Raw genomic sequence first — 24,900 nt, 5'->3', positions numbered from 1 at the left:
TAACAAAATTGTGAAATTATTACCACCATAGAGAAAGAGAAAGAAAATGTTGATATTTGAGAGTGAAAAGATAAAATTTAACTTTTGATTCAAAGCCCAAATCCAAATATTTGACATGTTTTTTAAAATAATTAACATCAGAAAAGGAAAATGAAGACTTCTATTATAAAAATAGCCTCTGAAGGCAACTATAATTTCAAAATAAAAATAAGACACATACTTTTTACCATTTTTGGTAAATATTGAATCCACTGACGCAGTGTTGAATCTCCCATTAGGTAAATAAGTTTTCTCTTCAAGCAGTCATTTATAGTTTTTGTTTCATTTAATTCTATCTGTTTACAAAATGCTGCAATCCACTTTCTTTTCAGACTATAACCACTGGGGAAAGGACTCTTCATGCCGAGCCGACATTTGGTTTCTATGTTCTTATTCTCTGGTGATAAAAATTCCCACAATTAGCAATTTTTATTATCACAAATTATTTCAAAGACAGTTTCCTCATTTTCTTCCTCTTTTTCCCCTTTTCCCTCCACCCTTCTCTATTGCTTTGTCTTCTTCCCAAATATTGACTAAACAAGATCATGTTAAAGGGATGACTTAAAACTTATCACTTTTGAATAATCTCAGTAATGAATGGTATTCCCTAGAATGGGGTTGAGGTTTCCCAGGTAGCTTAGTGGTAAAGAATCTGCCTGCAAGTGCAGGAGATACTAGAGATGCAGGTTTGACCCCTGGGTTGGGAAGATCCTCTTGAGTAGAAAATGGCAATCCACTCCAATATTCTTGCCTGGAAAATCCCATGGAGAGAAGCCTTGAGGGCTACAATCCATAGGGTCGCAAAGAGTTAGACACGACTGGATGACTGAGCGTGCACATACACAGAGTGGGGTTAGATTTTTCCCTTGTGAATTTTCATTGTTTCCCAGGGCTTCATGTTGTTCCTAAGGCCATGCAGTTGTGAGACAGCTAGCCAAAACTGAGGGAGAAACACGTGGTGGTTAAAAGCAGGAATCAGTAGCCCAGCTGAATATCATTCCCATGACCCTGGCCAGGCTGGACTGGACATCTCTTCATGGAGAAAGTTTGAACACATTTACGAAATGATTACTGCTTGTTATTCTATATATATATCAGAACCATGTTTTCTAGTTCACAGGAAAACTCCTTCCATGTTTCTTCCTTGTGCCCAGAACTGAATTTAATATTCTGTGTGGTCTGATTAGTGCAGAAAAAGAGAAGAACAATACCTGCTTTTTCTGAATATTCCACTTTGCAGTGCTTAGTCACTCAGTCATGTTCGACTCTGTCCTGTGTCAGGCTCCTCTGTCCATGGACGTTCTCCAGGCAGGGATACTGGTGTGGGTTGCCATGCCTTCCTCCAGGGGATCTTCCCAACCCAGAGACTGAACCCAGGTCTCCTGCATTGCTGGTGGATTCTTTATCATCTGAGCCACCAGAGAAGCCCGAATATTCCACTTTAAAAGTGGCCTAAGCTGAACTCACTGACTCATATCAAAATCTTTCCATCCATGTGTAACTGAGCCATTTTTATCTTTTGCTGCTTTAAAACCAATCTTGGCATACATCAACATGAATCAGCTGCATCACAATATTGTAATTATCCTCCAACTAAAATAAATAAATAAGTTACCAAAAAAAATCTTCTCTGGTGGTCCAGTAGTTAAGAATCCACCTGCCAACGCAGGTGAAAGTAGTTCAGTCTCTGGCCCGAGAAGATGCTACATGCCGTGGAGCACTAAGCCCAAGAGCCACAGCTACTGATTTCTTGGGCCTGTAGACTGTACTCTACAACAAGAGCAGCCACCGCAGTGAGAAGCCCACACACTGCAAGGAAGAGTAGCCCCTGTTCACCACAGCTAGAGAAAGCCCACACACAGCAACGCAGACCCAGTGCAGCCAATAAATAAAGAAATACATAATCTTTTTAAAGCCACATCTTTTTGTTATCTACCTACATTGCTCGGATTTGGGATATATGTTTAGGAACACACCATCTCGTAAGACTTTACTAGAAATTGCTATCTAGGCAAGAGGGAAACCAAAGAGGGGTGTGACAAATTAATTGGCCTCAAGAGTCAAAGAACTTTCATTGATGTAAAAGTTATGTATGGATGATGGTTGCCGTGGGAGGGAAGCAATCTATCTTTCACCCATAGCCCATGAGCTTTAGATCTGGGTTTCTCGTTTATTTATATCCCCACAGGGTTTAGCAAAGTTCCTTGCCTATAGTAGGTCCTCAATAAACATTTTCTGAATACATGAGAAAAGGGCAGTAGATAGATGTATACCCTATTGACTGTTAAAATGGAAGTAATTTGCTTCTTTGAAGTTCACTTTAATTTCAGTATAGCAGAAACATCACTTTGATAACTGAGATGGCTTTGAATTGACCACCAAAGTTTATGTGATAAAACTGAAAGAAATCCACAGGAATTTTCATTTATAGAACTTTAACTGAGATGGTTTGGCTGAAAGAGAGATTAGAAACCATCAAAGAAATTTCCAAGCTCTGTAGTTCATTTGAGACATTTTCACCAGTACCCAATTATTGGTTTTTCAGGAACAAATCCCAAGTTGAAATACAAATACAAATAACCTGTACATTTTGAGAGAAGGCAGCTGAAATGAAGGGTTGCCTAGCCTTTTATAGCTGACTCAAGATGAAAATTGGTTTAAATTTATATGAAAATAATTTCTAAGAATAAAACCCCTTCTGCAAAGCCCAAGATGATTAATACTATTTACCCCAGGAAATGAAAGATTGAAATGGTCAATGTTTAATAAATATCTCTTACAGTAAGGATGTCCATTAAATGGATAAATTTTGAACACAATAGACTTACTGCCACATGCTGAGACCTTGATGGAGGCAAAATTCTTCATTATTTCAACCCCCACGTTGGACCTTCAAGAAACGAGAAAGTAAATTAGCCTGATAACTGTTGAGACATTAAAGAAAGAACGAATCATGGGGGACTTAGAATGATCAAACCACTCTCAACTCTCTGTAAATACATTTTTTCTTTATTTTGATATATATTTAGATATTATACAGAAAGGGAACAGGCCAGGATTCTGTAAAACTGTTCTCCTGCTAATGATAGGAATCCAGAGATCCAGAGTGTCACTCACCTTGTATACATTTTTTCTTTATTTTGATATATTTTAGATATTATACAGAAAAGGAAACAGATCAGAATTCTGTAAAACTGTTCTTCTGCTAATGATAGGAATCCAGAGATCCAGAGAGTCACTCACCTTGTATGTGCAATTAATCAAGTATAAATCTCTTCGATTTTACCATCCAAATTATTTTTGACCACATTCTACCACATTTAGCACACATAGTAGTTTAGTCCTTCATGGATACATATTTTCCTAGGCGAGTACTTCTCTAATACGAGTTTGCATCAGAATCATCTAGAGTGCTTGTTATAACTCAGATCACTGGGCTTCATCTTCAGAGCTGATACAAGAGTTCTGCAAACTTGAAGAGATATCTGTAGTTCTGTGGTCATAGCAGCATTATTGGCAATAGCCATGATATGGGAACAACCTAAATGTCTATCAATGGGTAAATAGATAAAGAAAAATATGGTTTATATGTACAGTGGAATATTGCTCAGCCTTAAGAAAGTCCTGCCATTTGCAACAATATGGATGACTCTAGAGACCATTTCGCCAAATAAACTAAGCCAGATATGGAGAAGGAAATGGCAGCCCACTCCAGTATTCTTGCCTGGGAAATCTCATGGACAGAGGAGCCTGGTGGGCTATAGTCTATGGGGTCGCACAGAGTTGGACATGACTGAAGAGACTTAGCAGCAGCAGCAGCAGCAGCAGCAGCAGCAGCAGCAGCAGCAGCAGCAGCAGCAGCAGCTACACCTGTGAGCAGATTCATATCTCTACTTCCATGCATTGATGGGCAGGGGAGCGGGGAGGGGTGTGGGGTGAGGGAGGAAGGGATAAATGGTTTGAATAGAGCAGGGTATGGAGGAAGTAAATGTGTCTTTTGGGGAGTAAAATGGAGTCAGGGAGATTATTGTCATGAACATAGCTCACTTGAGAAGTATGATTAGACCCAAAATACAGATCTGCAGACCTGCCAGACCCAGAACTTAGCATTCCTGAGAGCAGACAGGAGAATGTGCAAGGAGAGCTCCTCCATCCCAAACTGCAAGGAGGACCATTTTCTCAAGAGGGAGCAGATGTAGCGAATGGGAAATATGGAATCAGCACAGGTAATCTTTGTGCATAGAGTTGAGATGCGGTTTTGAGACCTTCAAACAGGAAGGTCTCTATGCTTTTGTGATTATTTAGGCCTTTATGTCTCCATGATTATGTATCCTTTAGTTATTAGCAAAATATTTATTTGAAAAAGTCCAGCCTTTTTGGGCTAAGCTATAAGATCAATGGATTTTTTCACACCTTGACCAGGAAAACAAAAAGAAGTAAAGGCGGCCTAGGTGTGGAAGGGAAATCTTACAGCCAGGTAGGGTCTGTTGTATCCTGCCCCTCCCCTTGTGTCATCATAATGTTTGAATTGGATTTGAACTTGAATTTCCAGGGTATTATGCTATCCAACTTGCTTTTCTGAACATGTTTTAGAAAACTAAGGCCATTCTGCAGCAGCATTTACTATAGAACCACAACCCCTTAAAATAATCCATTAAATAGGTGGTCCGTAGTCAAATAATTTTGGGAAGTGTTTTGTTTTCTATCTGGCTTGAAGGAATAGATACTAAAGTTAATAGATATTCCAAGGCTCTACCTACTTGCTGGAACTCCTTTTTCCTTCATTCACTGCATTCCAGCCTCAATGGTCCCCTTCATGTTCCTGGAAGATTCCAGCACGCTGTTGCTTCAGGTTCTAGCCCCCTTCTTGAAATAGTGTTCCCCTTAAACACACGTGGCTCACTTCCTCACTTCATTCAGGTTGCCGTTCAAGTAACCCATTCTCAGGTTGCTGCTCAAGATACTTACCTGACCATGCTTTTAAAATAACAGTCACTATCACATTCAGATCTTATTCTGATGACTTTATGTTACAAATCTCTTTGTTGTCTTTCTACCCCAGCTCAGAATGTTAAATTCTCAACACCTAGAGCTATGTCTGGAGTATAGAAAGTGAGAACTATTTACAAATTGAATGAATGAATGTTGAAAAAAATTTAATTGGCCAAAAGGTTCGTTTGGGTTTTTCCATACGATGTTACAGAAAAACCCAAATGAACATTTTAGCCAACCCAATAGTCACAGTTATTGGATCACAGAGCTTACAGCTTGGCAGAGGATATAAAATGTTTATCTGAAATTAAATAGTGTAATGAGTATTTTGATTGGGGGAGAATAGAATACAACGGAAGAATATGGGACTAGCAGTTTACCCAAACAAAGTAAAAATGATGTTTAGATGCAGGCTTGTGAAATGCCAGAGCTGAGAGAGAGCAGCCCACCAGGCTCCTCCATCCATGGGATTTTCCAGGCAGGAGTACTGGAGTAGGGTGCCACTGCTTCTCCATTTGTATAATTAAAGGAGCTCAATTTGAGTGACAGAGAGCAAGGTAGCTGAAAGGTGAGATAAGGGGCTTCAGAGAGAGACAAGCCCTTGTAAACATACTAAAGAGTTAAGATTTCATCCTCACAGGAATGGGATCATATTAAGGATTTTAGGCAAGGAAAAGTAAAACACTGGTCTGAATGCAGTATGGATAGGAAGGAAAGCAGGCTGTGAGCAAGGAAACATCTCTGGAGATCATTGCAATAATCTGGGGGCAGGATGATAGTTTATACAAGGACAGAGGGAACAGCAATGGAATGAAATGGCTGGGTTCAGGGACTATTTGGAAGGTACAATTCATGGGATTTCATAATTCATTTGATGTAAAGGGTGAGGTGGACCAAATAATGATAACATTCACTCCCTGTGGGTTTTTTGTTGGTTTGTTTGTTTTTTTTTTTTTTTTTGTCACTGTTGTTCTATTTTTGGTTTTGCATAGCATCTATTAACACTCTGTAGGACTGGCATCCCACAGAATACATTATAGAAAATGCTGGTCTCCAGAAAATTACTGAATCTAAAAGTGTGACAAGACACTTTAGACCTATAGAACTATAGGTCTAAAGGAGAACTATAGACCTATAGAAATTGTTTCATGGGTAATACTCGTTTTACAAATAGTCAGGATGACTAAAAGCGCAGTTGAGAAGGTGACCTGTATGGGCTCTGCTAATATATTTCCATGCCAACTGACTCTGATTATAACCTAGTCAACATTATTGACTTAAGGGAGCTTGATAATGAAAAGTTATTAAGCAGAGTTGGTCTGAACCTAAGTCTCCCTCTTTGTATCAATAATAGTATTTGAAGGCCTATTTACCTGTGGAAAAGGGCCCATTCTTTCTGTCTAATATAGGAAATGTCTGCATTCCTGGTGGTCACGTGGGTCAGCGCCTCGCAGGGAACACGGGGAGGCTTCAAGCAGTAGAAGGCTTCCTGGTCGCGATAGTCCAGGTACTTGCACAGTTCAGCAGTGGTGTGAAGGGTCAGGCCACATTTAGAGAAGACTGGGGAGGTGCCATTAGCAAACTGGCCTGTGAAGTTCACCCTGTCGTAGCCTTGGTTCCTGGCCCTCCAGAGAGCCGACACCCCTTCACTGGGGTGGATGAGCAGGACAGACAGGGACACCTGGCCCTCCCAGAACAGGGTGAAGCTCACAAGGTAGGTGCCATTGTTGAAGTCTGTCACCTTTCCAGAAGCACCTGCTTTCAGGGCTGGGGAAAATATCCTGGCCCTGAGGAAATCTCCGCCATATTCCTTCCTGCGTCCCAGGTGGTCTCTCATCTCCAGCAGGACGTCCAGCTGGTCCCCCCTGCAGTATGTGTCTCGAGGGCTGAGGAGGGTGGCTCTGCTGTGTGTGGCACTGGTGGTGGAACTCACGTTGGTGAAGGGTCTGGGTGGGATGAGCTGGTCTAGTTTCTCCATGATGCTCTCTATCCTCAGCTCAGTCTCAGTTGGTGAAATTTCTGGATTTGGTGGGGCTTCCGGGTAGGTGGAATTTCTGAATGTGTTCCAATGATTCAGAGAAATAGAATTTCTCAAGCTGAACAAGAACTAAAGTATTGAGGGAAAAAGGATATATTATCAGCAAATAATATGGCTTACTTTTCAAAATAAACTATTATGGGTTAGTTAAGGCAATGGCACCCCACTCCAGTACTCTTGCCTGGAAAACCCCATGGACGGAGGAGCCTGGTGGGCTGCAGTCCATGGAGTTGCTGGGAATCGGACACGACTGAGCGACTTCACTTTGACTTTTCACTTTCATGCATTGGAGAAGGAAATGGCAACCCACTCCAGTGTTCTTGCCTGGAGAATCCCAGGGACGGGGGAGCCTGGTGGGCTGCCTTCTATGGGGTCACACAGAGTCGGACATGATTGAAGTGACTTAGCAGCAGCAGCAGTAGCAGTTATATACATTTCAATTGATATAATCACACAGATAAAAAATGTATTCTAACTAGTTTTCAGTTTTGGAATCACAGGACTAATTTCCATGAAATGTGACTTCCTTAGCTACCAGCTGATGATTTCTGTTAGAAGTCATTGGCTTAAAAATTAAATATATGAAATAATTTTACACTACCAAATGACTGGCTGTTTAAGTGTTTCCCTTCACCAATTCTTCGCTTGGCCTACTTTTCTTTATGAAAATCATATAGCCATATTATAGGCAACATGGAAAACACCATGTTTTTAAAAATATGATCTTACCTAAGCTTTGCTCTTTATGGTGATTTTGAGTTATTATGTCCACCTTTCCTTTTCCTTCCATGCATATAATTCATTTAGTAGTTATCATACTAAATATAGAGTACTAACACATATTTGCAGATAAGACCATTCAGGTATGATCTAAATCAAATCCCTTATGATTACACAGTGGAAGTGAGAAATAGATTTAAGGGCCTATATCTGATAGATAGAGTGCCTGATGAACTATGGAATGAGGTTCGTGACATTGTACAGGAGACAGGGATCAAGACCATCCCCATGGAAAAGAAATGAAAAAAAGCAACATGGCTGTCTGGGGAGGCCTTACAAATAGCTGTGAAAAGAAGAGAGGTGAAAAGCAAAGAAGAAAAGGAAAGATATAAGCATCTGAATGCAGAGTTCCGAAGAATAACAAGAAGAGGTTAGAAAGCCTTCTTCAGCGATCAGTGCAAAGAAATAGAGGAAAACAACAGAATGGGAAAGACTAGAGATCTCTTCAAGAAAATTAGAGATCCCAAGGGAACATTTCATGCAAAGATGGGCTCGATAAAGGACAGAAATGGTATGGACCTAATAAAAGCAGAAGATATTAAGAAGAGGTGGCAAGAATACATGGAAGAACTGTACAAAAAAGATCTTCACGACCCAGATAATCATGATGATGTGATCACTAATCTAGAGCCAGACATCTTGGACTGTCAAGTCAAGTGGGCCTTAGAAAGCATCACTACAAACAAAGCTAGTGGAGGTGATGGAATTCCAGTGGAACTGTTTCAAATCCTGAAAGATGATGCTGTGAAAGTGCTGCACTCAATATGCCAGCAACTTTGGAAAACTCAGCAGTGGCCACAGGACTGGAAAAGGTCCGTTTTCATTCCAATTCCAAAGAAAGGAAATGCCAAAGAATGCTCAAACTACTGCACAATTGCACTCATCTCACATGCTATTAAAGTAATGCTCAAAATTCTCCAAGCCAGGCTTCAGCAATATGTGAACCATGAACTCCCTGATGTTCAAGCTGGTTTTAGAAAAGGCAGAGGAACCAGAGATCAAATTGCTAACATCACTGGATCATGGAAAAAGCAAGAGGGTTCCAGAAAAACATCTATTTCTGCTTTATTGACTATGCCAAAGCCTTTGACTGTGTGGATCACAAGAAACTATGGAAAATTCTGAGAGAGATGGGAATACCAGACCACCTGACCTGCCTCATGAGAAATCTGTATGCAGGTCAGGAAGCAACAGTTAGAACTGGACATGGAACAACAGACTGGTTACAAATAGGAAAAGGAGTACATCAAGGCTGTATATTGTCACCCTGCTTATTTAACTTCTATGCAGAGTACATCATGAGAAATGCTGGGCTGGAAGAAGCACAAGCTGGAATCAAGATTGCTGGGAGAAATATCAATAACCTCAGATATGCAGATGACACCACCCTTATGGCAGAAAGTGAAGAGGAGCTAAAGAGCCTCTTGATGAAAGTGAAAGAGGAGAGTGAAAAAGTTGGCTTAAAGCTCAACATTCAGAAAATGAAGATCATGGCATCCGGTCCCATCACTTCATGGGAAATAGATGCGGAAGCAGTAGAAACAGTGTCAGACTTTATTTGGGGGGGGGGGCTCCAAAATCACTGCAAATGGTGAAATGGCTGCAAATGGCAAATGGCTGCAAAATCACTGCAGCCATGAAATTAAAAGACGCTTACTCCTTGGAAGAAAAGTTATGACCAACCTAGATAGTATATTCAAAAGCAGAGACATTACTTTGCTGACTAAGGTCCATCTAGTCAAGGCTATGGTTTTTCCTATGACCATATATGGATGTGAGAGTTGGACTGTGAAGAAGGCTGAGCGCCAAAGAATTGATGGTTTTGAACTGTGGTGTTGGAGAAGACTCTTGAGAGTCCCTTGGACTGCAAGGAGATCCAACCAGTCCATTCTGAAGGAGATCAGCCCTGGGAGTTCTTTGGAAGGAATGATGCTAAAGCTGAAGCTCCAGTACTTTGGCCTCCTCATGTGAAGAGTTGACTCATTGGAAAAGACTCTGATGCTGGGAGAGATTGGGGGCAGGAGGAGAAGGGGACCACCGAGGATGAAATGGCTCGATGGCATCACTGACTCGATGGACGTGAGTCTGAGTGAACTCCAGGAGATGGTGATGGACAGGGAGGCCTGGCGTGCTGCGATTCATGGGGTCGCAAAGAGTCGGACACGACTGAGCAACTGAACTGAAACTGAACTGAACTAACCATGGGTTATAAACATTTTAATATTGTTAGATAATTTTCATGATCAGTTTTAATGGTTGCATGATACTCTGTCAAGAGGATGCAAAATAAATTCTGTGGCCGGTGACACGAGACAATTGGATTATAGCTATTCACTTCCATTTGATATTACATTTGGATAGTTTCCAACTTTTCAAACATAGGATACTTCTTTGAAGGATTCCTAGGGATGGGCATATCAGATCATATATTATTGAATGATCTGTCAACCAATGAATATAAACATTTCTATTCTTAACTGTCAAATATATATCCTCAAGATAAGAGTTTTCATTGCTACCGCAATATGTAAGACTAGCTGGCATGCCACATTGCAGCAAAGTATGAGTTAAGTACAATGCTCCATTACAAGAGTACTGAAAGACATATTTAATCAGATATCAGAAGTTTGTTTAGCTGACAGTGAATGCATGGTTTCTGTGGGACAATGAGGTAATTGGAAGAAATCACCACCAGTTTAAAGTCTGTTCAGGTCCCAGGAATCTCTCAGGCCTCAAGGAAGTATATTTAGCTGTAGCCTAAAACAACATGGGTAAAGCCAGGGTTGAAAACAACTCCTGTTTGTTTCTTAATTGGCTTGTTTGTGTTTTGTTTTACGTTGTTTTGCTTTTTAAGTCAACCGCTGTTTAATATTTATACAAAAAGGCTTGAAACTCAAATGTCTTATTTCCTCTGTCATAAAGATGCAATGCAGGATAGGCAAGAGATGCAGGTTCGATTGTGGGGTCAGAAAACCCCCCTGGAGTAAGAAATGGCAACCTGCTCCAGTATTCTTGCTTGGAAAATTCCACAGCGGATCCTGTCAGGCTATAGTCCATGGGGTTGCAAAGAATCAGACACGATTGAGTGACTAAGCAGCACTGCAACTATAGTCAAAGATTTTTCTGGAACAAGATATTTAGTTATGCCAAAACAATATATAACATCACATGTATCATACTCTGCCTCCCAGGTGGCGCTAGTGGTAAAGAACCTGCCTGCCCATGCAGGAGGCATAAGAGATGTGGGTTTAATCCCTGGGTTGGGAAGAACTCCTAAATGAGGGGCATGGCAACTCCATTCTCCTGGCAAGAATACTGGAGAATCCCATGGACAAAGGAGTCTGGTGGGCTATAGCCTATGGGGTTGCAAAAAGTCAGATACGAATGAAGCAGCTTAGCATGCATGCATGCATTTCATATTCTAATAATTGGATTGTGGACTGAATAAAAGAGTCATACAAAATCTATCTTCTGACTGAGGAGTTTGGATAGCTGTCTGCTCACCAAGAGAAAGGAGTTGGATATCTCAGTTAATTCAGTTTCCCTTACAAAACCCATCAATTTAAATATTGTCGGTGAAATTATAAAACGTTGTCATTAAAACTATTTGCAAAGTTGACAGGTGAAAATGGAAACTTACTATTGTTTTAAATTAAATTTATTTTAATACTAGTATGTTTCAACTTTATTTTCTCTCAAATATTGTATAAAAAATAAAGTGTTCTCTTCCATATAGTTTATTTCCTTTGTTCAATTTTTTATTTTGATTTCATTGATTTCAATGTTTTTTAATTTCTTGGTACATCAGTTCTTTATATAACAAACATTTTAACATTTAGTCTCTCAGTTTTGCAGAAAAAAGTTTTTATCTGCAAATGTCACTTCTTGACATTTTTAGAAGTATTTAATGTTTACTGTAAAAGCACTGAAAAATTCCTTTGTGATATACTTCTATTGCTTCTAATCTTAGACTGTTCTCCACACTTCCATTTTCTAAATATTCAATTCTATTTTTTAAACAAAATAAAATTTTTATTTAGTGAATAAAAATATCTGCTCAGCAGAGAGCAAAATTTTGAAAAAGTATTTGTTCTATAGGAATTAGCACTATTGGAAAATTATGAAAAATATGTCATTTCAAATTATAAACAAGTACCTTTGTACTAAGTCTATCAGGTGCTAAGTCAAAGAAAAAGATCAACTATTTTGTTAAGGAAAAACCTAGTCAGCCAAACTAGATCGCTTAGACTACCCATAATCATTCTAATTAGATTTAGTTAAATTAGCAGGATTATTACCTGTTTTGAATTTATTTTACATTTTATTGCCTTATTTTCATTCTTTTTTATTACCATATATGATCATAATTTTACTATCTGGTAAATAATCACTCCCCCCAATTTTTAATCTTAAATTGGATAACAACTTTATTGCTTCTTATTAAGATTATAGCATTTTAAAATATTTATTTTGTTTATTTATTTATTTGGCTACCTTGGATCTTAGTTGCAGCACACAGGATCTAGTTTCCTGGCCAGGGATTGAACTCATGTCCCCTGCATTGGGAGCTGTAGTCTTAGCCACTGGACCACCAAGGGAGTCTCAATTATAGCACTTTTTAAAAAAAGAAATTTTTTTATTTTGTACTGGGGTCTAGTCAATTAATGTTGTGATAGTTTCGGTGAACAGCGAAGGAACTCATCCATACAAAAACATGTATCCATTCTCCCCCAAACAGCCCTCCTATCCAAGCTGCCATGTAACAAATAGCACTTTCAAATTAACAAATTTAACACCTAATGGCTTGGTCAATATCTACCCATGGAAGAAAAAATTTTAATACCTGGGTTGCCAATGTCTTTGATGAACTGAGTGACTTCAGGGCTGATGAAGCAGATGTGGTCAGAGCAGTCATGAAATTGGCGGTTGACTAAGTGCTCAAAGGCAGACCGAGTAATGTGGTCATTGAGCCAGCTTGGAGGACCCAGCAGTGAGACATCTGACAGCCTCTGTAGACTGTACATATACCTCAAGACTATTGGAACTATCTTGTACTGACTAGAGCCACTCAGAAATTCCAGAAGCTGGCTTGGGCCTCACCATCCCAACCAACCTGAAAGCTGAAGATGGGTCTCAAGGTAAATAAGTCTAAAAGCTAAACTTCGAATTAGCCTGTGTACATGAATTTATGCTTCATTCTGTGTTTTCCCTCATACCTTTCAGTGTATATGTATAAACCAAATGGGTTAAATGCTTTAAAATATTTGGATACATTTTTTATTTTTTGGAGGACAATTGCTCTACAATATTGCGTTGGCCTCTGCCACACATCAGCATAAATGAGTCACAGGTGAAAACAGATCTATAATGTATTCAAACAACTGTGGTTATATATATATATATATCAAAAGTATTAAATAAATAGATTTAGATAAAGAACAATCAAGTTACCTGTGAAATTATTAAGAGAGTTTTACTCTAAATCATGAAACCATGCTGTATTATTGGTTTTCTACTCCTGACTAAACATTCTCACTTCTTTTACTCCTTATTTTCTCTCCTTTCCTCTCTTCTCCCACCTCTCTTCTCTCCTCTCCTCCCCTCCTCCTTTTCCCTCCTTCCCTTCCTCCCTACTTCATTTCTCTTTTTTCCCCTTTCTTCTTTCATAAAATACATAGTGAGTCCATGCCATGCACCAACCTTATGTTAACCATGGAGACATGTGGAAACAGAAGCAAGACACACCTGATCTCCCCTGAATTTTTAAGTTGGAAGACTTAGATGGAAAATTAGAAAACAAAGTGAGAAATTACAACAGTGTTAAATAACATTAATAATAATAATAAGCAAATGTTTTCTGTGTGTTGATGTTGTTCTAATTGTTTTAATTGGATTTTCTAATTTAGCCTCATGACAATACTTTGAAGCTAGTAGAACTGCTTCCCCTCTTCTACAGAAAGTGAAACTGAGGCCATGAGAAAGTTAAATAACTTGGCCAGAGATGCAGAGCTTGTAAGTGATGGGAAGTATGATTCAAATGCAGGAAGGCAGACTCTAGAACCTGTAGTCCTAACCACTAAATTGTACTACATGCTGGAGAAATTCTTTGGTTGACAAGAAGGGAATAAATTAAAAAGCTTAGTTGGTTTATTTTTTACCATAAGGTCTTTTTTTAATATATATGTATTTTGTGCTTTTATAAACAATTTTGACCTACTTTAGCGGTGAACATTTCAACTTGATGTGGTTACTGTGAGTTGTCTTACTAAGCTTTAGTTCACATTTATCTTTCAGGGTATAGAATCTGGTTCTGCTTGAAAATATGCTCCAAATTTTGATTACAGGACTAGGAGATATTTTGGCTACAAACTAAACTGATCAAATAAATGTTCCAAATAAATGGCTTTTCAAATGGGTTTGGCAAAGGATATGTGTGTAGTGAAGATAAATTTCATGTTTAAGCAATGGTAGTGTTCCCTTAGGAAAAGATGTTTAATATTGCACAACTAGCATTTCCTGTGGCAATTTTGAGATAAATAAGAGGATCTTTCAGTTTGGAAACTGATGTGCTATCTACAGCTACAGCTCTTTCTAAGGTTCATATTTCAAATTCTAAAGATGATGCTTCAGTTACTCTGTGTGTGTATTATATATGTTTCAAGTGCTTTCTAGTTTTTTTCACATGCAAATGTCCCAAATAATCCTAGAGGGGAAAAAAGGATTTTTTGTATATATGGATAACATTTATTTATCAGATGTGTCTTATGCAAATATTTTCTCTGCAGCTTGTCTTCTCACTCTCTCGCCTTTCATAGGGCACAAGTTTACTTTTAAAGAAGTTCAGTTTATGAATTATTTCCTTTATAGATTGTGCCTTTGGTATGATATCTGAAACATCACCTCCATACCCAAAGTCAGTATCATTTTCTCCTGTTATCTCTTGAAATTTTATAGTTTTACATTTTACATTTAGGTCAGTGATTCATTTTTAGAAAAGTTGTCTAGGTTTTTTTTTTTTTTTTAACATGTTCCAGTACCATTTATTGAAAAGACTGTCTTTACTCCATTGTCAACTGTTAGTTGACTTTATTTATGTAGCTCTGTTTCTGGAGTCTCTACTCTTTTCCACTGATTTGTTCATCATTCTTTCACTAATATCATTCTGTCTTGATCACTGTACTATTTATAGTAAGTATAGTAAGCTTTATAGGAAGTCTTAAGGTCAGGTAGTGTCAGTCTTCTGACTCTGTTCTTTACTCTTGATTTGGCTACCCTGGGGGTTTTGTCTCTCCACACAAACTTTAGAATCAGTTTTTTCATATTTTGTATGACTGGATTTTTTAATTCTTTTGTCTATCTAGAATTCAAATAAGTGGATAGAAAGATCTACTCCACTGGCTCTTTTTTCAATTGGAAGATAATTTCTTTACAATATTGTGTTGATTTCTGTCTACTGGTTCTTATGGTGTAGATATTCTTTGCCTTTATTGATCTTAATAATAATAATTTTAATTTATTTCTAATTATGAGAGGATATGATTCTGAAGGAGATCAGCCATGGGATTTCTTTGGAGGGAATGATGCTGAAGCTGAAACTCCAGTACTTTGGCCACCTCATGTGAAGAGTTGACTCATTGGAAAAGACTCTGATGCTGGGAGGGATTGGGGGCAGGAGGAGAAGGGGATGACAGAGGATGAGATGGCTGGATGGCATCACTGACTTGATGGACATGAGTCTGAGTGAACTCCAGGAGTTGGTGATAGACAGGGAAGCCTGGCGTGCTATGATTCATGGGGTCGCAAAGAGTCAGACACGACTGAGTGGCTGAACTGAACCGAACTGAACTGATGATTGTATATCCAGAAAAACCGACCTAGTGAAAAGAATGAATATATAAACTTATTATTACAAAAGAATAATTTGAAAGACATGTAAGTAGAGCTGCAAGGGCATTTCAAAGAGATTGTTGCAATCTTGGCCCCAGACTGTTAAAAATGGCTTCCTATCTTGATGACTGTGGCTTTGTAGTAGAGCCTGAAGTCAGGCAGGTTAATTCCTCCAGTTCCATTCTTCTTTCTCAAGATTGCTTTGGCTATTCGAGGTTTTTTGTATTTCCATACAAATTGTGAAATTATTTGTTCTAGCTCTGTGAAAAATACCGCTGGTAGCTTGATAGGGATTGCATTAAATCTGTAGATTGCTTTGGGTAGTATACTCATTTTCACTATATTGATTCTTCTGATCCATGAACATGGTATATTTCTCCATCTATTAGTGTCTTCTTTGATTTCTTTCACCAGTGTTTTATAGTTTTCTATATATAGGTCTTCAGTATCTTTAGGTCAATATATTTCTAAATATTTTATTCTTTTCGTTGCAATGCTGAATGGAATTGTTTCCTTAATTTCTTTTCTACTTTCTCATTATTAGTGTATAGGAATGCAAAGGATAAGCCACAGTCATCAAGACAGTATGGTACTGGCACAAAGACAGAAATATAGATCAATGGAACAAAATAGAAAGCCCAGAGATAAATCCACACACCTATGGACACCTTATCTTCTACAAAGGAGGCAAGAATATACAATGGATTAAAGACAACCTCTTTAGCAAGTGGTGCCGGGAAAACTGGTCAACCACTTGTAAAAGAATGAAACTAGAACACTTTCTAACACCATTCACAAAAATAAACTCGAAGTGGATTAAAGATCTAAACATAAGACCAGAAACTATAAAACTCCTAGAGAACATAGGCAAAATACTCTCTGACATAAATCACAGCAGGATCTTCTATGATCCACCTCCCAGAATACTGGAAATAAAAGCAAAAATAAACAAATGGGATCTAATTAAAATTAAAAGCTTCTGTACAACAAAGGAAACTATAAGCAAGGTGAAAAGGCAGCCTTCAGAATGGGAGAAAATAATAGCAAATGAAGCAACTGACAAACAACTAATCTCAAAAATATACAAGCAACTTATGCAGCTCAATTCCAGAAAAATAAATGACCCAATCAAAAAATGGGCCAAAGAACTAAATAGACATTTCTCCAAAGAAGACATATGGATGGCTAACAAACACATGAAAAGATGCTCAACATCACTCATTATCAGAGAAATGCAAATCAAGACCACAATGAGGTACCATTTCACACCAGTCAGAATGGCTGCGATCCAAAAGTCTACAAGCAATAAGTGCCGGAGAGGGTGTGGAGAAAAGGGAACCCTCTTACACTGTTGGTTGGAATGCAAACTAGTACAGCCACTATGGAGAACAATGTGGAGATTCCTTAAAAAACTGGAAATAGAACTGCCTTATGACCCAGCAATCCCACTGCTGGACATACACACTGAGGAAACCAGAACTGAAAGAGACACGTGTACCCCAATGTTCATCGCAGCACTGTTTATAATAGTCAGGACATGGAAGCAACCTAGATGTCCATCAGCAGATGAATGGATAAGAAAGCTGTGGTACATATACACAATGGAGTATTACTCAGCCATTAAAAAGAGTACATTTGAATCAGTTCTAATGAGGTGGATGAAACTGGAGCTGATTATACAGAGTGAAGCAAGCCAGAAAGAAAAACCCCAATACAGTATACTAACACATATATATGGAATTTAGAAAGATGGTAATGATAACCCTGTATGTGAGACAGCAAAAAAGACACAGATGTATAGAACAGACTTTTGGACTCTGTGGGAGAGGGAGAGGGTGGGATGATTTGGGAGAATGGCATTGAAACATGTATACTATCATGTAAGAAATGAATTGCCAGTCTAGGTTCGATACAGGATACAGGATGCTTGGGGCTGGTGCACTGGGGATATGATATGGGGAGAGTGGTGGGAGGGGGGTTCAGGATTGGGAACTCATGTACACCCGTAGTGGATTCATGTCAATGTATGGCAAAACCAATACAGTATTGTAAAGTAAAATAAATAAATAAATAAAGAGCAAAAATAAAAAAAGGCTTCCTGTGGGGGAAATGGGAATTGGGGTTTAGTAGTCACAGAGTTTCTATTTGGAGCACTAAAAATGTTTTAGAAATAGATAGTGGTGATGGTTGCACAATATTATAAATGTTATTAATGCCATTGTGTTATACACATTAAAATTGTTAAAATGTTAAATTGTTAAAGTTTCATGTTATATTTAATCACAGTTTTTACAATTAATAATTTTAAAACCAATTGTAACCCCAAATCATTGAATTATATATTTTAAATGAGTGAGTAGTATGTTATATGAGTTATACCCCAATAAAATTTTCCCCCTTGAAGAATGAATGGCTTCACAGAGCTGATGACATATAGTTCTCAAAAGATAAGAGGAGGATTAGCAGATAGAGGGGAGAAAAAAAGGCTTTTTAGGGAGAGCTCTTTCTTGCACTGAGATTTTTATCTTTGCAGAAAAGGACTATCTTTACTACATATCTCTAAACTGTGGCTATAAGTCCAGAACCATTAACCTTTCATCAAGAACAATCCTTTGAGTCAAGAAGGCAATTAGTGTCAAAAAAGAAAAGAAAAAAGAACAAAAAGTCTAACCTAAACATTTAAAGGACTTGGAGGAGCTCTGCTGCTAAGTCGCTTCAGTCGTGTTCGACTCTGTGCGATCCCATGATGGCAGCCCACCAGGCTCCCCCATCCCTGGGATTCTCTAGGCAAGAATACTGGAGTGGGTTGCCATTTCCTTCTCCAGGGCATGAAAGCGAAAAGTCAAAGTGAAAAGTCGTGTCCGACTCTTCGCGACCCCATGGACTGCAGCCTACCAGGCTCCTCCATCCATAGGATTTTCCAGGCAAGAGTACTGGAGTAGGGTGCCATTGCCCTCTCCGGAGGAGCTCAGGGGAACAAACTAATAAGGAGAATCAGCCATCTTGGTTTCCTTCTTTCTGACAATGGTCTTCATTAATTTTAACTATTCAATCATGCTTCCTGATTTCTTTACAAAAACAAATATCCAATAGATCTTATGATATAAAGATCCCATAACAACTAAATAAAAGAAGAGTCTAGGCTAATAAATGATAAAGGTATTGTGGAAGATTTTGAAGAATTGGAACTAACTCTTCTTGGGACTTCCAGAGTGGACTTTCTATTGATTACTCAGGGTCAAAGTGTGTTTATTCACGGTTTTATTGGTGATGGCCTTTCTGATCAGTGTGGGGTAATAACTCATTGTAGTTCTGATTTGCATTTCTCAGATAATTAGTGATGTTGAGCATCTTTTCCATGGTGTTTTTCTGAATGTCTCTGAGGGACACTGTCACAACTGAAGCAGTGTTGGGGGGTGGGGAGTCTGAAAAGTTGCTGCTAACATCTAGTGGGTAGAGGTCAAGGTATATTATCTGACAATGCACAGGACAGCCCCCAACAACAAATAATTACTGGCCCAGTTGAGAGTTCTACAATTGAGAGACCTGCCCCACAGAAAAATACCTAAGAGTAGGAATAATAAAGGTGTATGGTAAATGCCTCTTTAACTTTACCAGAAACAACCAAATTATTTTCTAGAACATATGTATTTTTTTACATTCTCACCAGCAATGAAAGTTCCATGTCTTTACCAGCAATTGAAATTGCAGGGTTTTCTTTTTTTGTATTTTTTTGCCATTCTAGTAGCTACATAGGGTCAGCTCATCAGAGTTTTAATTTGGATTTCTTTAGTGGCAAATCACATGAATTATTTATTTTTATTTTGTTTAGTTGCCATCCACTATATCTTTTTGGTGAAGGATCTATTCAAGTTTAGGGGCCTAATTTTTAGTTGAATTATTTGCTTTCTTACTGTTGAATTTTTTTAGAGTTTTTTTAATACAGTTGTCCCATGGACAATGTGGAGGTTGAGGGACCAACCCTCCACACAGTCAAAAATCCGAGTATAACTTATAGTCAGCTATACTTATACTATGTGTCAGTTATGCTAGGAGGATAACTCATAGTCATTTCCAAACAGTAAATGCAACTCTTCCATACACTTGATTCCACATCCATGGATTCAGTCAGCAGCAGATCCTGTAGAACTGGCATGTTTATTGTTGAAAACAATCCACACATAAGTGGACCTGTGCTGTTCAAACTCATGTTATTCAAGTGTTCACCATATTTTATAGACACAAGTGCTGTGCTGAGTGTATAATTTGCAAATATTTTCTCCCATTCTGTTCTTTGTCATTTCATTCTCTCAACAGTGTCTTTCACAAAGAAAAATGTTTTAACTTTGATGAAGTCCCATATTATTATTTTTTTAATTTTATGGATCATGATTTTAGCATTATATCTAAGAAATCTGACTAACCACAGGAGGTTAAGATAATTTGCTTCCTTAAAACTGTTATGGGTTTTTATTTAGATCTATGATCCACTTGAGTTAATTTTTGTATAATTTGTGGGGTTTAGGTTGATATTCATTTTATTACCATACAGATGGCTGATGATTCTAACCACATTATAAAACTATCATTTTTCCATTGAACTTCCTTTCTACATTCCTCAAAAGTCAAGTCACCTTATTTGTATGGCTGCATTCCTGGACTTTCTATTCTGTTTTACTCACCTTTGTGTCTATTCCTTCATTAATTCTGTACTGTGTCAACCTCTGTATCTTTATACTGAGTCTTGAATTATTTTAGTGTGGCCTCCAACTCTATTCTTCTTTTTAAAACTTGCTTTGTCTGTGCTACTTCCTTTGCTTTTCCATATAAATTTTAGAATTATCTTATTATCTAGATCAACAAAAATTCCTGTGAAGATTTTGTTTCAAATCGTGTTAAATCTATAGTTTGATGACAGTTATATTGAGTCTTCCAATCCATGAACGCTGTACGTGTTCAACACTGTACGTGTTCAACACTGTATGAACATTTTTAGGTGTATAATCTTTCTCAGCATTTTAAAGTTTTCAGACTATAGATTCTGCCCTATTTTGTTAGAATTTTATCTCAGGATTTCATTTTTTAATCTCTTGTAAATGGCATTATGTGGATTGATGCTTTTGAACTGTGATGTTGGAGAAGACTCTTGAGAGTCCCTTGGACTGCAAGGAGATCCAACCAGTCCATCCTAAAGGATATCAGTCCTGAATATTCATTGGAGGGACTGATGCTGAAACTGAAACTCTAATACTTTGGCCACCTGATGCAAAGAGCTGACTCATTTGAATAGATCCTGATGCTGGGAAAGATTGAAGGCAGGAGGAGAAGGGGACAACAGAGGATGAGATGCTTGGATGGCATCCCAACTCAATGGACATGGGTTTGGGTGGACTCCAGGAGTTGGTGAAGGACAGGGAGGCCTGGCATGCTGCAGTTCATGGGGTTGCAAAGAGTCGGACATGACTGAGCGACTGAACTGAACTGAAATAGCATTATGTGGGTTTTTATATCTGATTTTTCACTGCTAAAATTATGGTATATAGAAAAAACCTGAATGTTGTGTTACCCTTATAGCCTATGACCTTGATAAAATTACATAATAGTTCTGGGAGCATTTTTGTCAGTTCTTCAGGATTTTCTATGTGGACAATCAAGTCACCTGGGACAAATAGGGCAAATAGGTTCAGTTTTACCTCCTCATTTCCAATGTACATGTGCTTTACTTCCTTTTCCTTCTCCTGCTACAAGGTTAGCCCTTCCAGTATGATGTTAAACAGAAGTGGTGAAAATGGACATCCTTGCCTTCTTTACGATCTCAGGGATTAAGAATCCCTTTCACCATTAGGAATTATGTTAGCTCTATATTTGCTATAGATATACTTTAATGGGATAAAGAGGTTCTCTTTCATTTCTAGCTTGCTAAAAGTTTTGTCATAAATGACATGTGAATTTTGTCAAATTTTTTCTGTATAAATTGACATGATCAAATATTTTTTTCTTCTGTAGCCTGTTGACATAGTTGAATATTTTAATTGATTTTTAAAAACATTAAACCAGCAATTGTATTCCTGGGATAAAATCCAGTTGGTTATGGTATATTATCCTTTTTGTATATTGCTAGATTTGTTAGTATTTTGTTGAGGATATTTGCACCTGTGTTCATAAAGTATATTGGTCTATTATTTTATTTCCTTATACTCTTTGGTTTGGGCATTGGTGTGATGTTGGCCTAATAACATAATTTTGTAGTTTTCCTTTCTCTTCTATCTTTTGGAAAAAGAGACTGTGTAAAATTAGTGTTATTTATTTTTTAAGTATGTGATAGAATTTTGCCATGTAAAATGACTATCTGGGCCTAGATATTTCTTTTTCAGAAGAGTTTTAACTATTCAGAACATCTATTTATTCTTGAGTGACTTTTGGTAGTTTATGGTCTTTAAGGTATTCATCCATTTTATCTAAGCTGTCAAATTTACATTCATAGAGTAGCTTGTGGTTTTCCATTATTATCTTTAATGTCTGTAATTTCCTTAATAATGTCTCTTTTGCCAATTCTGGTATTGGTTAGTTATGCCTACTCTTTCTTTTTTCAATATCAGTTTGGCTAAAGTTTGATCAATTCTATTAATCATTTTAAAGAACCAACTTTTGTTCTATCGATTTTCTCCATTGTATTTGTTTCCAATTTTAATGATTTCTACTGTAATATTTATTATTTCCTTATTTCTGCTTTCTTTTTCTTGTTCTTTAAGGTGGAAATTAGATTATTGATTTGGTACCTTTCTTCTTTTTTAAAATAACCACTTAATTTATAAATAAGTTATACATGAAAGAAAAAAAGAACAAATTCAAAAGTATAGTTGTTGAGTCCTGCATTGCTCTTTTTCATTTATAAATTTCACTCTAAGTACTGCCTTAGCTGTACTAGAAACACAACAAATATTAATGTTATATTGCCATTTTTGTTTAGTTCAAAATGTTCTCTCATGTCCCTTGAAGCTTATTCTTTGATTGATGGATTATACAGAATTGTGTCACTTAATTTCCAAATGCTGAGAGATTTACCAGTTATTGTTCTGTTACTGATCTCCAGTATAATTTCATTATGGTCAGAGAACAAACTTTGTGTAATTTCAGTCACTTTAAAGTCTATTAAGGTTTGTTTTATGACTTTAGATATGTTCTATTCAGTTAATTGTATTCTTTAGTTCTTCTATATTTTTGCTGTTTTAGATTCCTAGGGCTGCCATTACAAATTGTCACTAATTTGGTGGCTTAAAACAACATAAATTTATTCTCTCACAGTTATGGAGGCCAGAATTCTAAAATCAAGATGTCAACAGATATGATTCCTTCTGGGGGTTCTGAAGGAGAGTATACTCCATGCCTCTCTCCTAGCTTCTGGTGGATGCTGGCTGTCCTTGGCATTCTTGGCTTGCAGAAGCATCACTGCCATCTCTGCCATCAGATTCACTTCACCTTCCCCTTGTGCATCCTCTACCTTCTTCTCTTTTAAAAAGACACTTGTCATGGACTTTAGGGTCCACCCTAACCCAGGATGATTGCATCTCAAGATTAAAATCAAAAATACAATTAAAGTTGCTAATCAGCTGACCTTAAAATAGGGAATACTGAATTATATTGAATTATCTAGGTGGGCCAAATGTAACAAGGGTCCTCAAAAGTAAAACAGGGAAAAAAAATAAAGGAGGAAGGCAAAGGAGGGAGGACCAGACAGCTGGCTAAGAAGAACTTGGCCCAAAGTTGCTGGCTTTCACTGATGAAGGAGCCAAGAAAAGCAGACAAATTCTAGAAGCTAGAAAAGGCAAGGGCATGTACTCTCCCAGAGTGTCCAGAAAGGTGTACATACTGCCAACACCTTGATTTTAGCCCAGTTGAACCTCATTCTGGAATTTTGACCTCAAGAAACATAACATAAAATACATTTGTATCGTGTAAGCCACCAAGTTGGTGATAATATGTCACAACAGCAGTAGAAAACTAATACAATTATAACTACTGTCTTAAAGTTTTTGATAACTTCAACAGCTATGTGTCTGAGTTAGTAACTTTGCTTATTCTCCTGAAAGTTATAGTTTTCCTGGTTCCTCATATGCTAAATTGTTTTGGCTCATATACTGGATATTTTAACTATTGTGCTATGAGATTCGGGTCTTGTTTAAACCTTAAAGATAATGTTGATTTTTTTTTTTAACCAGGCAATCAAACCTAGTTAGGTTAAAGCCATAAGTTCCAACCCACCTTTTACAAGCCCTAGTTTCAAGGTCTGTTCAGTTCTCTAAGCCTGTACTGTTTGAATCTGTCCCATGCTTCTAACATCCAGCAGCCACCCTGGGACCTGGGCAATGGTCCAGCCTGTAGTTCAATTCCCCCAAGCCTTTAGCATGCTATTTAGGGTAAGACTGACACGGGCTAACCTCCACTTTGGGGGATAATCCTTTTGAGCTTTGTCTTCTCTGCCCACTCTATGGAATCCCTACTTTTGGCCCTTCAGCCAGACAAATGGGGCAAGAAGAAGGTTTCTTAGCCTGCATGAGAAACTTAACATGTTTCCCTATAACTCCTGTAGCACCTGAATGAGGCAGGAACATTTGAACAAGGCCCCGGTGGCTCAGTAGTAAAGAATCTGCCTGACAGGCAGGAGACGTGGGTTCGATCCCTGAGCCTGGCAGATCTCCCGGAGTAGGAAAATGGCACTCCAGCATTTTTGCCTGGGAAATCCCATGGACAAAGGAGCCCTGGGGGGCTACCATCCATGGACTCACAAAGAACTGGGCACATCTTAGCTACTAAACAACAACAACAACTGATAAAGGAAATCTAAGTACCACATGAGGATATACAGTTCGGGCAAGATTCTGTTTGTAATGAGATGTTTAATTTGAACAGTAGTATAGCAGTGAGGGAACAAAAACTATTTTTAGACAACTGTAAATTCACACATATATAATAATAACAATAGAATAAAGTAAATAAAAATACAATAGAATAAAATAAATACAAAAAAATAAGAATAACAGAGAGACCTCATGTATCCTTTACCCAGTTTCAACAATAGCACCTTGTAAAACTGTAGTAAAATATCACAACCAGCACATTGACACTGAATACAATCAAGATGGGGATCCCCTGGTGGCTCAGAT

At 37.9% G+C, this 24,900-nt stretch overlaps 1 protein-coding gene across 2 annotated transcripts in view; it reads right to left on the bottom strand.

The window, feature by feature from the left end:
* Positions 1–24,900, bottom strand: part of LOC101115226 (NXPE family member 2) — a 36,529-nt gene that overhangs the window by 1,594 nt on the left and 10,035 nt on the right. The window contains exons 3-5 of one of the 2 annotated variants that reach the window (XM_004016039.6): positions 6,405–7,138; positions 2,868–2,929; positions 221–436 (exon numbers count right to left, since the gene is read on the bottom strand). In XM_004016039.6, coding sequence (XP_004016088.4) covers positions 221–436; positions 2,868–2,929; positions 6,405–7,138 — 1,012 coding nt within the window. The remainder of the gene's footprint in view (positions 1–220; positions 437–2,867; positions 2,930–6,404; positions 7,139–24,900) is intronic. The other variant, XM_012095480.5, reaches the window with a different exon arrangement.

Source organism: Ovis aries, chromosome 15, assembly GCF_016772045.2.
Source record: "Ovis aries strain OAR_USU_Benz2616 breed Rambouillet chromosome 15, ARS-UI_Ramb_v3.0, whole genome shotgun sequence".
NCBI lineage: Eukaryota > Metazoa > Chordata > Mammalia > Artiodactyla > Bovidae > Ovis > Ovis aries.
Note: the sequence above shows the minus strand (reverse complement) of the source record. Positions and strands in the feature narration are given on the sequence as shown.